Below are 14,038 nucleotides of genomic sequence, written 5' to 3'. Positions count from 1 at the left end.
GGCACACGTCTGACCTTGGTAATCTTCCACACACATCCGTCTGACATCTTCAGGTTGATATCTCCAATACCAACTATGTCCAAAGGTAATCCATCAGGAAGATATACATTTCCGTAATTTCCCGTAACATAATTCTCCACAATGTTGTGGTGCGGTGTGGTGTGGAACGACGCTCCTGAGTCAAGCACCCATTAATCGACTAGGCTATCGACATAGGAGATTGACGCTTTGGTGGTATTTGCAGTTCCATCACGAGCTTCATTTTTTCTCGGGGAATCAACAGACACTACCAATGCATCAGCGATTTCACGTGTCACTGCATTGGCTCCGGCTCTCTTGTTGTCTTCCTTCTTCGGTGGTGCTCGGAAATTCTTCTTAATGTGACATGTCTTTCCACAATTCCAGCACTCTGCAGGCTGTCTGAATTTGGACTGACCCCGTCCATTCCTTGACTTCGATCTGCCATTACTCTGGTTATTTCTATCTGGATTTTTCCCTCTGTTTTCCACGTTGAAAGCAGAACTCGTTGATGCCTCCCCAGAGTCTATCCTTCGAACTTCCTCAGCAATGATACGTTCTCTAACCTCATTAAATTTAAGCTTCTGAGTACCCACAGAATTACTAACCGCTGCCCTCATTGGCTCCCAACTATTTGGCAGAGATGCCAACAAAATCAGTGCTCGCACTTCATCATCAAACTCGATTTCAACTGGTGACAGTTGGTTGACAAACGTGTTGAACTCGTTCACATGTGCGGTGACCAGGCCACCTTCTTCCATCTTTAAATGAAAGAGTTTTTTCATGAGAAACACCTTATTGTTTGCCGAAGGTTTCTCATACATATCTGAGAGAACTTTCATGAGTCCTTCCGTGGTCTTCTCCTTCGCAACGTTGAGAGCAACGTTTTTCGACAGTGTTAACCTTATAACACCCAGAACTTGTCTGTCAAGGAGCTCCCACTCATCCTGATCCATCTTCTCAGGCTTCTTGTTCAGCGGTTGATGAAGCTTCTTTTCGTACAGATAATCTGCAATTTGCATTCTCCAAAATGCATAATCGGTACTGTCAAATTTTTCGATACTGTGCGCCGAACCGTCTTCGCCTCTCATCGTTTCTGCAACCACCGTGTATTAGAACACCTTTGTCGACAAACCAATGTTACCGACAAAATTCACTATTCACGAATTACTGTTCACGTGAATAGTAACTCCGCAAAAAAATTTGACCGATCACCGTAACTCAAGCTCTGATACCAGTTGTTAGGAAATGTGCGGTCAAATTTTGCGGAAAACCGAATTTATGGGAGCGGGAAAACACACACAAAATTGTTAACGGAGTTCGGCCAATGTTGCCTACGTCTCCGGACCTGCGACAGATCTTTTATTATCAACCCAGGAAATTTTTACAAGCTCTCAACTCACACCCGATCCCAAATACACTCAAGAAATTTCTTAAAGAAGATTTTTGTGAGAAATTTTTTTTTTCTTGCACTCTCTCTTCTTCTTCGATCTCTTGTTCTCTCTCACTTTGTTTTCTTGTTTTGGGATGGTTCTTCTCTTTTACTTACGTTGAGTATTTATAGGAGAAGTTTGGATATGTGAAAGCCAAAAAGCCACAATTATTGACAAAAAAAAGTTCCTCTTTGTTGACTTCTTTGCCATTCTTCATTGCCGTCATCACCGGCCGTGTTCTTTGACTTACAAGATCAGCTCAAAAGTACTTAGACCATCAGATCAAGAGGACAAAATGTGACGCTTTGGATTTCAATTAGCAATCGAGACATAAGAACAGATCGACACAGGACAATAAGATCAGATACATACATGTGCTCACTAAGAAGAAATAGATCAATCCTTTATGACATAATTTAACAATGGATCTGTAAAACATATGGAGACAAGATGTAGAAGTAGATTTGTCGGAATGAACAAATAAGAACGTACATAGATAAAAGGAATCTGGGAGATCCACTTCTGAATGCTAAGGGTGGCGAAGATGATTGATGGAGATTGAATTAATAAGGCTTTGACACCACACGAAAACACATAACTCCGACCGTTTCAGATTCAATGATGATGTTCCGAGGTCGCGGCTGGATGGAGAAGAGAGACGAACACTGGAACTTCGATGTTTTCCGGCCCAAATGAATATCGATTAATGAAACTGTGAGTTTTCAATAGTGGACACGTGTTGAGACCAGGAGCTTCGACTTATCTTGCTGGAATCCTAAGCGACTTTCTAAGGAGAGAGCAAGATAGATAGATAGATGTTGTTCTACGATTTCAATGCAATTTATAGTTATTTTTACTTAATATTAATTGTAAAATGCACTGATCTATAAATATTTTTTTATCTAAAATATTACTCCCTCTGTTCGTTATTATACGACGTTTCAAAGGTTTGCACGTAAATTAAGAATGATAATGGAATCTCTATTTTAACCTTCTCGTTAGTGTTTAATGTTAAAATTGACTTTGTATCATTATCAATTGTGAGGATAAACAAAGTCTTATTATGTCATTATATGCTTAGGATTTCGTGAACGTCAGATATAATGATACAAAAGAAAAGCATTTAAACGTCATATAATAACAAACGGAGAGAGTATTGGTTAAATAGATGACATTAATAAAAACATAAATGTATTTCAAATTTTTAATCAATTTTTAATGTATGTCAAAATATCTAAGTGACACTCTTTGTAAAACGAGGGAGTACAATTTTTGGTTGGTTACTATGTTTTTAGCGGGGTGAATCAACTGGTTTGTTCTGAAGTTGATACAACTACAAAACAAGAGCGTGTGAAACCCTGGACTCCTAAAACAGTTTTGAGTATTAAAGTTAGCTACCGGTTTCAAGTCGATACAGATACAGAAGTGATAGGTTTCATCTTTAGAGCTGGAAACCATTAGAGTCACCGGTTTTTTAGTTTCATTTGTGCTGCAGAAAGGGCTAAAGAGGTTAGGTGGAGCCAAAGAGGGTTTCTCTTCAAAACTAAATGTTCCCATGAACCATCGACATCAATCTTTGAACAAAATATATACAAAAGAATATCAAAATACCAATATTACCCTTCATTCTTAGCCATCGTAGTCCCTCCTCTCGTCTCCCCCTCCCTCCTCCCTCCGCCACAACAACACAGCCAACTAAAACAACCAGCACAGCAACAACACTCGGATTCAGGGCATTTTAGACATTTCCAACAAGAGCATTTCGGACACCTAGGCTTCCCAAAGCAACAGCAGCATTTTAACTTGGGAAAGCAGCAATTACTAACACAGCTCGGTTTCTTCCAGCAAGTGAAACACCCCTTCAACGACAGACACGAGCACTTGCAAAAGCTACTAACACAGGTCGGTTTCTTACAGCAAGAGAAACATCCCTTCAACGACGGACATGACCACTTGCAACAACCGCAGCTACAATCGCAACTAGGTTTGGGACACCTAGTGCATTTCGGTCTGCACAGTCCAAAACTACAACACCCTTTGGATTCGTCTCTTCTACGGATTTCTTGCCAAATCTTCTTGAGACGAGATTTAGTGGTTGTATTCTCCATGTCTTGTATAAACCGATAGAGATGTCTAATGTATTCCGGATAAATCTCGAGGTTGCAATGTCCACCACCTTTTATCCAAAGCGGTTCATACGGTTCCTTTGCCATCTTCCATAGTCTGTTTCCGTGTAGCCAATTTACCACATCATCCTCTGTTCCCTGCGTAACCGATAAATAGTAATAAGATCAGTAAAGTTTCATCAGATAGACTGAGGATTTAAACAAGAGACTTATTTTAAGTTTTTAACTTACGTGTATGACAAGAACCGGACATTTCACCTTCTTGATCTTGTTTATGTTCTGCAATTACACAACACTAATCACTAAAAGGATAGTACTAGTGCCACTTCCTAAACCGAGAATATAAAGCCCATAAACCAGCAAAACCAAAAACTTTACCGAATAAATGTCGCAACAAAACTTGAACTTGACGTGACAGAGAACACGAAGACCAGAGAGAATGCCACTATGAAGGACCACACCTCTAAGCCGAGGAAGCTTAGAAGCAAGGTGCAGAGTCGGTCCACTGCCAACGGATTGACCATACAAGATCAAATCTTCTTGCCCAACCCCATATTCTGTCTGCAAACACTCGTAAACCGCCTCAATATCCGCATATGTATTGTACTCACTCGGCTGCAAGCAAGCATACAGATTATATACCACAGTTAGTCAATAATGTAAGAGACTTTCCTAGGCTCGAGGAGCTCGATGCAGAAAATCCCAACAACCTAAGAAGCTAACTAAATCACATTTTATACGGGAATAAATGTTCTCGAGATTAAATCTAACTAATAAGTATAATGAAGTAGACGCTACACACCTTACCGGTAGAAGCTCCGTATCCTGAATAATCATACCTGCAGATAGCAAAATTAAAATTCTAAGTATTGAAACAACAAATGGACCGTCACAAGCTGAAGCAAACGGTTATAAAAGAGTAAATACAAATTGATGGTAGTAGCGTGGTAGGTGAAAAACTTTGAAACTGAATTAAAGGGTAAACAAAATGTGATATTCGCAAATCTAAAATGTCAATAAACCAAGGGAAAAAACATTTTACTAAAATTGTGGAGAATCCGAAAGAAAAAAAAAAAAGAGAAAAGGAAAAATTTTCGGGAACATCACCAAATCTGAGCTTTTGGGGGCAAAGACAAGAACTCATTTCCCAAAAGCGTGAGCTTCTCAAATATATAAAGACGACGACGACAACAACAACAAAAAACTTATTGACGGAGTAAAAAAACAGAGAAGCTTTAATGTTTTTTATAAAAATAAATATATAAATCAAAAGAAAAAAACAATGAATATTAAGAAACAAGTACGCTTATTTTAATTCTAGTCATTTATGAAGCTGTCTATGTGCAGAACTCCTAAGCATTAAAAATATAAACATTTCCAAGAAAATTCAATAAGCCAATAAGATGTTTTGCTCAACATGAAACGACGACGGATTATGAAGAATATGAACATCTGAGAGAGTGAGAGACCCCATGAGATTGACTCGGAGATTGACTTTGAGTTGAAGAAAGAGATCGAAGAGTTGTCCCAAGTCTGCGGCGTTCCCATGTGAATACAGAAGCGTGAGTCTCGCGTTAGGGTTTCTAAGGTAAAAAGCTGTGACTTTGTTTCCACGTCTCGTCTTCACCACCCTGACGTCGAGCGATGCGTCTCCGGCGGCGGGAAAAGTTGAGGAAGTGGAAGAGGAAACGGCTGTAAGTTTTCCGTCAGGTGTTTTTGTGACGTGGTAGGTCGGAGGAGAGGGAGGGAAAAAGGCGAACTTGGCGGCGAGGTGAGAGAACATGCACCCCATTTAATCACGGCGGAGACACCAAAGTGAGAGAGTGCATCAGTCAGCCGTTAAGAGAGAGAGAAGGGAACACAAAGATTGCAGAGGAAAAAAACAGAGTGATGGAAATATAAAAAGAGTAAAGAACGGAAAATGTTTTTGATAAAGAGAGAAATTAAGCAGAAGTAAGAGAGAGAAAGAGAGGAAGACTCTGAGCTATATGAAAGAGACCAGAGGAAGCAGAAAGATAGAGAGAGAGAGACAGAGAGAGAGATAGAGAGAGTGAACGTGCCTTTCCTAGGTAATTGGTTTAGTGCTTGTCTTACTGGGTCTGATTGGTAACCTTAGGGAATGGCGGAATCAAGTTTTAGACGCAATTACGCAAGTATTTTGCCAATTATGAAATATTATGAAATGAAAAAAAAAAGCAAAAACAAAAACGCAAACTTGCCTTTTTGCGGACAAAACTATGAAGAAAAATTTCATTAAATAGAAAAGTAAGTTTTAGTTGATTATTGACAAAATCAACATGTTTATATTATCTATATTATTAAAACTGAAAAACATTTTTGTACTGTAGAAACATGATTAACAATATAAATGAGAATTATTTGGAAATATGGATAACATTATAAAAAAGAAGTATAATTTCCTTTTATTTATTTATTAATATAATTACATTAATTGTCTTTCTATATTTCAATCAATTTAACAATTTCATTAATTATACTTCATACGTTCTGAAAGTAAGATTTTTTAGAATTTTCAAGTTTATTAAGAATATAATAAATGTTTACAATTTATTTTTCAATACAGTTTCCAATAACTATCCACCAATAAAATTAAACCAGTTCAAATATTTATAATTAATGTTTCTCAAAAGTATACAAAAGTACCTTAAAAATATAGAAAATCTATTTTTGTGCAACAAGAATAAACTCTAGAAATCTTACTTTCGTGAACAAATGAAGTATTACTTTAATAATACATCACATCATTAATTATATTACCATAATAATAATAATGCAGATTTTTATTTATTAGTTAATCAACATTAACTTTGTACCAATTATAAAATATAAAATATAAAATAACTGGGTTTTGCATATGGTTAAACGTTTGGTTTAGTTCATTTACTAAGACTTTTTTATTTATTTTAGTTTCGATAGGTGAAAATTACGTAGCCAAAAACATAATTTAAATACATGTTTTGTGAATAAAATAATAATTTAAATCAAAATAATAAATATGTATTACATTTATTGTCACTTAATTTTTTACTCCATATAATTATTTTACTAAATTAATTTTTTTTTCTATTTCACTTAATTTAGTCAAACACATAGAAAGAGTCATTTTTATTAGTTTATAAAATTAGTTAGGCATGAACATTGACTATCCATTTAGGTATGGGTTGTTCTTTTTTGGTATCGTTTTTTTTGTTTAGAAATTAGACTCCGGTTAAATATTATAAATTTATGTGTGAGTTTTGAGTTAAGTTCTTCTGGGTCTGGATGAGTTTGGTTCTGATGTATAGGTACCTAAAAGTATCTAAATAAAAAATGTATCTTAAACGGGTTCGGATATTTGTGCCAAAAATAATCATATTACATGATTTGGTCCACGTCTTTTGGATACAATTAGTTATATTACTATCCATCTAAAATATATAACACTAATTATAAAAAACAAATATCGATATATAAAAATTTAAGAACCAATATCCACGAGGGTGCGCGGATCAATCTCTAGTTAAATTATTATATGATAATACTATTTTAAAATTTTAAATAAATAGCAATAAATTTTGTAATGATAAATAGTTAAGTTGTAAATAAAAATACTATAATTGTTTTATAATATTATAAGATATTAATCTATTTAAAAATAATAATAATTAGATATTTGTAATACAAAGTAAAATATTGTAAATATATTTTAATTATTTTCAAAATTTGTAATAATTAGTTTAATTTCTTTTTTTTATTTAATAAAGCATTTTAATTAATTTGGTATGTATTCTGCCATTCTGCAAATGTTTTAAATTTTTTCGCAGCTTAATTCATTTTTTCCGCCGCTTAACTATTTTTTCTATGATTCTGTGATTAAGCGATGGTTACCAATCGTATCCACAGTTTCTTCTTCAGTTTTTTTTTACTATTTGTTTCTCTTTATTAAAATTTATTTTGTTAAAACATCTCCAACCCATAACACTATTTTGGTGCGAAAACTACACTATTTTACTATAATTTTACCATCAATTTTTTTTCTTCTCCAACTATAGCACCAAAGATTACACCAAAATATATTTTTATTTTTTATTATTAAACTAAAATAATTATTTTAATATATAAAATAAATAAATTTTGTTATGTAATTATATTGAACAAAAATATATCACACATAATTTATTTTTAAAATAAATATTTACAATTTTAACATATAGAAATATTTAATAAATTAAAATAATTTCTTTCAATATATGTAGTAGATTAATTTTATATAATTATTTAACTATTTTATATGCATTTATTTTGTTACAAATAATTATTAAATAATTATTTTATTGATAAAAATAAGTAAGGGTTTTTTTCAAATATAACCGAAAACTAAGCTTTGATTTTTTTTTGAAACTTTCATTTTCTCTATTCACCCCAAAAGTTCGGACTCAAGTCTCTTTCGGCCGGTATGTAGAATCGTCGGAGTGAGCAAAGCAGCGGAAAATACCATTACTTTTCTTTTTTGAAAATGAATGTTTTACTCTATCATCCTCATCTTCTTCAAGTATTTACAATATTGTCATTACCATCAATACATCAACTACCATAAACAACCAATTTGAAGTTCTTAATGCACCTAAAATTGATTTTCAAACCTCCTATCTCATTTCCTATGCTCAGAAGTCTACATCTCTTTCATTTTCTCTCTATATTCATCCAAACCCAAGATTTCGATTCTAAACTTTTTAAGGTTCAAGCTCATGATTCGTAGTCATTAACAAGTGGGTCGATTTCGCAGTGAAGTTTTGTGTGCAGGAGAAGATAATCAAGTTATCTTCCTAGTTGAAGATATGAAATCAATTTTTTCCCCAGATCTGTTAGTCAGATCAGAAGACTTCCACGTAAGTCTTTTCGACGTAGAAGATTTACATGAAAATCTTCTTTCTGATTAATATATAGGTTAGTTTTACAATTGACTTTATCTACCTTTTTTAGAGATGGCTTCTCTGGAAGTCTACCACGTTTTCTTTATTAACAAAAAATAAACCCTGAAAGTCTTCTGGATAAACAAGTTAGTTTTGTAATTGACCCGATTGTATCAAAAATTTGACTTTATATAGAAGATTTACACGGAAGACATAGCACATGGACATAAAAGAAGAAAAAGAAGAAGAAGAAACAATGTTTTCAGTTTGGAGTATTGAGATGTTGTTTGACTTTGGGGCAAAGATCTCTATGACTCAGGTCTTGTAGGTTAGGTCCCACGACCACAAGCTTATCAGTTTGCTTACTACTTTAGATTTTGTACAAATCTGTTCTTCTTTTGTGGTCCTCTCCTTGTTTTTCCACTCCTGCTCTACCATGTGGTGTATTCGACTAAATGAATATTAAAGTTCAAAATGTTTTCATCATATTATTCCTTGCCTTAGTGTTTTGAGGTTGCAAGCACAAATGAAACTAAAAGTAGAAAAAAAAGTTGGTGTGATTATAGTGTAATTTAGCATCTTTAACGTTTATATACCATGACAATATCTAAATACTATTTTATTTACATGTCTTTATATTAATTTTTTTAACAATAGAACTTCTAGTTTGTTGATACTTGGCGGTTGGATTTTAATACACATCTAAAAAATTGTACATTTCCTACTTTTGATTAATTTATTTTTATTAAAGTTAAAACTCGGATGAGAACTCACCGTAAATCGTGCTCTTAGTAACACGTAGAAACGAAAAGATAATAAAACTCAAAGGGAGAAGAAATTTTTTATTTTTTATTTTTATCATGAACAATATAGATTCATACTGATTCTGTAAACCAAATCGGGTGATTTGTATTCATGTGAACGACGAAAGACGATTGCTTTTTAGCACTGCATGCTAAAATATCCGCCTTTGAATTTTACGTCTGTGGTACATAGATAATCTCTGATCGGGTGAAACTCTCTTTCAAGATATTGATATCTTCCAAATAATTTGCAAAAGCTGGTCATTCTTCTGGTTCTGAAACCATCTTCAGCAATTGAGAACAATCCGTTGCAAACGTAACATGAAATTGACGTAAATTCTTCTTACATTCCATTGCCCATAATAGTGCTTCATCCTCCGCATGAAAAGGCGAGCGACTAGCCATAACATTCCTCGCCCTCAACAATCCATCGAAACCTTCCAAAGTACTGAGCCAACCTTGTCCTGAAAAAATAACACCCTCTTTCCACGAACCATCTGTAAAACACCATATTCCTGGGATCGACGGCAATACTGTATCTATTATTGGTAGTGGCATCCTCTGGTCATTCACTACTTGTGCCTTTGCCCACAATGTTGATTCTGTTTTGGCCAATTTAAGCGTATCCATAGGGTCCGTATCCAAATTACTGAAAACTTTGTTATTCCTAACTTTCCAGATATACCATAGTATCCATGCAAACTGGTAATCCTCCATCTGCGGGAAAACTTTTCAGAATAGATGATCTACGTTTGTGAAGAGGGAACTTGTAGAAAAAATAGTTGGATTTGATGGTATCTTCGAAAGAGCCCAAACTTGAAGAACTGGAGGACATTCAAAAAACACATGATTTATCGATTCCTCAGGAGCTCCCCATCTTACACAAAAAAAATCCTCTTGAATCCCCCTTGCTTGTAAATTCTTCCGCACCGCTATACATCATGTCACTAATTGCCATATAAAATGTTTTAGCTATGGTGGGCACCATATTTTCCAGCAGTTAGCCTTCAAAACATCAACTGTGGGACCAATCAGTAATGGTGGTCTTTCTCTATATGGATAAATCCGTTCTACTTGATATCCTGATTTGACCGTATATTTTCTATTTTTTTGTAAAGTGATATCCATCTCTATCCACCCGCTGAGTCCTGCTTAGTGGAATACTTTCTATAAGTTTCGCATTCTGAGGATCCACTAAAGACTGAATTACCTCTGAATTCCAAGTACGCGAGGTAGAGTCAATGAGGGACTCTACTGTAAGATCCGGGTATAAATTGTATTGATTTGTATTAGCTGGTCTCGGGCGAGTGGATGGGAGCCAAGGGTCATTCCATACAGATTAAAGGGAGAGGAAATGATTTTTTGTTCTCATATATTGTGAGTGGAAAATTTTTTCTCATATCTTTGCAGGTTTTTTAAAAACAATGTGACTGGTGAAATAGAATACAGACTCATATAATTCATTGTTATTTTACTTATCTTTCATTACTCTAATAGTTCATTATATTTATTTAACTTAAAATTTATTATTATTTGATATTTTAACGTGCTTTGACTTTTTTTTTTGATGAAATGTTAAATTTATTGATCATCGTAGGAAAAATAATAGTTATTTACAAATAAAACCTAAAAAATTATTTTTTATGAAACCTATCTTTACTCAATAGGAGCCAGGAACCATCGCTGCATCAAACCCTCCAGCCCTTTCTTCTCATAATATTTAGTAGACCGAAGCCTTTGCATGATTGTCTTTTCAATTATTTTCTCAAGTTAGATCACTGGTCTACTTCTCTGTGCTTGTCTCCTCTCATTTATCTCTCGCCATATATAATAGACTGTGACTTGCACAGCTAACCCCAGAAGAATAAAAGCATGTATGTCATATGCTACACTGAGAATTCGAGCCAGAATCTCTGCCCAGTCCGGTGAAGGAGCAAGACGTAGCAAAGAACCAATGACTTGCAACCAGATTTCATAGGTATAGGGGCATGCAAAGAAAAACTGGTCACGTGATTCCTCTGGTTCGCCACAAAGAGGAAACCCATGTACTATCCCCCAATCTCTCATTCTAGTCCATGTAGAGAGCCTATCTTTTATGGCTAACCAAGTGATAAAAGCACATCGAGGCACTCCTTGCTTAAACCAGATTACTTTAGACCAAGACACTGTTTCATAACGTGTATGGATCATGTTCCAAGTGTTATATGCAGAGAGAGACTTCTGGAACTCCTCCTCTCCGCTTTTCCATTTCACTATATCAGCTACATTTTGCACCAGAGCCACTGGGAACTCCTTCACTCGTGTGAGTACTTGTTCAATGCTTATATCTCTTGTCTTCCGGAATCTCCATTGTTGTTCTACTATAACGTCAGCAATTATCGCATTCCTTGCAATACCAAGTTTATGGGTTCCTCTTTCGCCAATCACCTCAATCAAACAACCCATATGATGCCAAAGATCACTCCAAAACCCCCCCACAGACTTGCCACTTTGAACTTCAATACGAAAATTGTTTAGCTAATGGTCTCAGCTGTAACAACTTTTTCCATAGCCATGATCCCACTGCTCAAGCTCTAGCGTCCCAAAAAGATTGTCCTCTTAGTATAGTTTGCTTCACCCACTTAACCCAAAGCGAGTATGAGCTAGTGAACAGCCGCCATACCAGTTTCAAATCAAAAACCACTGAGATATCATTTATTTTCCGAACTCCTAAACCTCCCTCTGCCTTTGGTTTACAAACCTCCCTCCAAGCCACTTTAGCTTTTGATGCTATATTTGGAGATCCACTCCATAGGAAAGCACAACACATTCTCTCAATCTCATCAATGCAACCTTGAGGAGACTAAAAGCTGAGCACCAAAAATTAGTCATGATCTCTATAACTGAATTGATCAGTTGTAACCTTCCAGCAAAATAGAGTGCTTTACTCGTCCAGCTGAGGAATCTGGCACAAATTTTCCACAGCAATGGCTCATAATCACCTCTGGTCATCGTTTTTGTTGTTAGAGTCAATCCAAGGTACTTAAGGGGTAAGGCTGAGATGGTAAGACCGCTAGTTGCTGCTGCAGTTTCGAGTGCACGCTTCCCCCTCCCTGCTGCAAAAACTGTTGATTTAGCAACATTGATAGCAGCCCCGACATCTGAGCAAAGACGCGAAAAACATCAAGCGTTCCTGTGAGCAAACTGAAGGATCCATCCGTGAAAACGACAATGTCATCTGCAAAGCTCAGGTATGAGAGACTGGCAGCACTACACATGGGGTGGTATCCTATAGCTCCATCGGAAACAGTTTTATTGAGAAGTCTTGAGAGGACGTTGATGATGATGACATACTGATATGGCGATAAGGAGCAGCCTTGGCGTATTCCTATGGAGCTGGAGAAAAAGCCCTCTTATTCGCCATTAATAGATACCGAAAAAAGCAGCAGTGCTTATGCATTTCATGATCCAAGTAACGAACAGATCAGGGATGTGCATAGCACACAACACAACTTCAACAAATGACCATTTCACAGTATCAAAAGCTTTGGAGATGTCCAACTTGATGGTTGAGCGAGAAGAGACATGAGGCTTGTGATATTCTTTCACCAGTTCTGTTGCTAAGAGAACATTTTTGAGAAGCAGCCGACCTTGCACAAAAGCACACTGGTTCTCTTCGATAGCTTTGGGAAGAACGGCTTTGAGGCGATAAGCCATGATTTTAGAGATGATCTTGTAGACCACATTGCAACATGCTATTGGTCTGAAATTTCTCATTTTCTCAGCACTAGTAGTCTTTGGCACTAGAGAGAGGAGCGTAGCATTAGTTCTTTGAGGCATCACTCCAAACAAGAAGAATGACTGAACCGCAATCACGAGGTCCTTCCCCCACAACTGTCCAAGCCGCTTTATAAAATCCATCGGGTAACCATTAGGGCGTGGAGTCTTGTTTGCGGGCATAGAGAATAAAGCTTCTTGTACTTCCTCATCCTGAACAGGTCGAACAAGAGAAGCTGCATCATGTCCATTACAGCGATAGTCAAGCAGCCCACGTAATATTTCCTCCGAGACCTCCTCATCCTCCGAATATCCCTGATCCTGTAGAAAGGCTTCATAATATGCAACCGCTTCCACTTTGATGTCTGTCAGCTCAGTGAGCACTCTTCCATCTGAAGTTACCAGCCTTCCAATGGTGTTTCTAGAGTTACGAGTTTGACAAGTCTTCATGTAAAAGTTTGTGTTCCTGTCTCCGAGGCCCAACCATTTCACTATTGACTTTTGATAAAAGAGCTGTTCTTCAACGCCAAATAAGTGATGCCAGTTTTCCCAAGCATCTGAAGCCTCCTCAAATGTGGAAGTAAGGGGATTTTGCATTGCATTATTTTGCTTCTCACATAGCTCATTGTAGGCTGCCTTTACTCTCGCTGGAAGGTCCCCGTATGATTTCCTATTCAGCCTTCTAAGAGCTCTGACTTTAACATCTTTAATTTTTCCTGCAACTTTTTCAGAACTGTTCGAAAGTGAAAGAGCGGGGCTGTGGAGTTCCAGACTTGACCCACCACTTCCAAAAATTAAGGGTGCTTCACCACATGTATAAAGAACTTGAAAGGCTTTTGGTTTTCCGGAGTGCTGGCATGCAAGGTAGTTATCATTCTAGAGTGATCGGAGACCCCTCCTCTCTCAAAAACTGTATGAGATTGACAAAAACTTGAGATCCAACTGTTGTTACCCATTATTCTATCAAACTTCTTGCTTATAGGGCTTGC

General features: G+C 36.2%; 2 protein-coding genes across 3 annotated transcripts; both read right to left on the bottom strand.

The window, feature by feature from the left end:
* Positions 1 to 2,966: 2,966 nt before the first annotated feature.
* On the bottom strand, positions 2,967 to 5,849 carry LOC125608743 (alpha/beta hydrolase domain-containing protein 17C-like). Of its 2 annotated transcripts, none has more exons than XM_048779209.1 (5): positions 5,047 to 5,849; positions 4,380 to 4,416; positions 3,956 to 4,192; positions 3,809 to 3,856; positions 2,967 to 3,715 (listed from the first exon to the last, which is right to left on the bottom strand). In XM_048779209.1, exons 1-5 carry the CDS (start codon positions 5,367 to 5,369, stop codon positions 3,068 to 3,070), a joined length of 1,293 nt encoding a protein of 430 aa, XP_048635166.1. In that variant the 5' UTR covers positions 5,370 to 5,849; the 3' UTR covers positions 2,967 to 3,067. The 2 variants fall into 2 exon arrangements, with proteins under 2 accessions (XP_048635166.1, XP_048635167.1); XM_048779210.1 differs by having other exon boundaries at positions 4,385 to 4,416; positions 5,047 to 5,365.
* A 5,214-nt stretch (positions 5,850 to 11,063) lies between these two features.
* Positions 11,064 to 11,738, bottom strand: LOC125608645. Its single transcript, XM_048779080.1, has one exon. The coding sequence runs from the start codon at positions 11,736 to 11,738 to the stop codon at positions 11,064 to 11,066; it is 675 nt and encodes a 224-aa protein (XP_048635037.1).
* Positions 11,739 to 14,038: the final 2,300 nt, after the last annotated feature.

This window comes from Brassica napus, chromosome A5, assembly GCF_020379485.1.
Source record: "Brassica napus cultivar Da-Ae chromosome A5, Da-Ae, whole genome shotgun sequence".
Taxonomy (NCBI): domain Eukaryota; kingdom Viridiplantae; phylum Streptophyta; class Magnoliopsida; order Brassicales; family Brassicaceae; genus Brassica; species Brassica napus.
Note: the sequence above shows the minus strand (reverse complement) of the source record. Positions and strands in the feature narration are given on the sequence as shown.

Coding starts and splice junctions, on each gene's coding strand:
- LOC125608645 (XM_048779080.1), bottom strand. CDS start 11,738: ATGGGTTGTTTGATTGAGGTGATTGGCGAAAGAGGAACCCATAAACTT.
- LOC125608743 (XM_048779209.1), bottom strand. CDS start 5,369: ATGGGGTGCATGTTCTCTCACCTCGCCGCCAAGTTCGCCTTTTTCCCT. Junction 4,417..5,046: donor CTCCGAGTCAATCTCATGGG/GTCTCTCACTCT, acceptor TGCTATCTGCAG/GTATGATTATTCAGGATACG. Junction 3,716..3,808: donor GTCCGGTTCTTGTCATACAC/GTAAGTTAAAAA, acceptor TCGGTTACGCAG/GGAACAGAGGATGATGTGGT.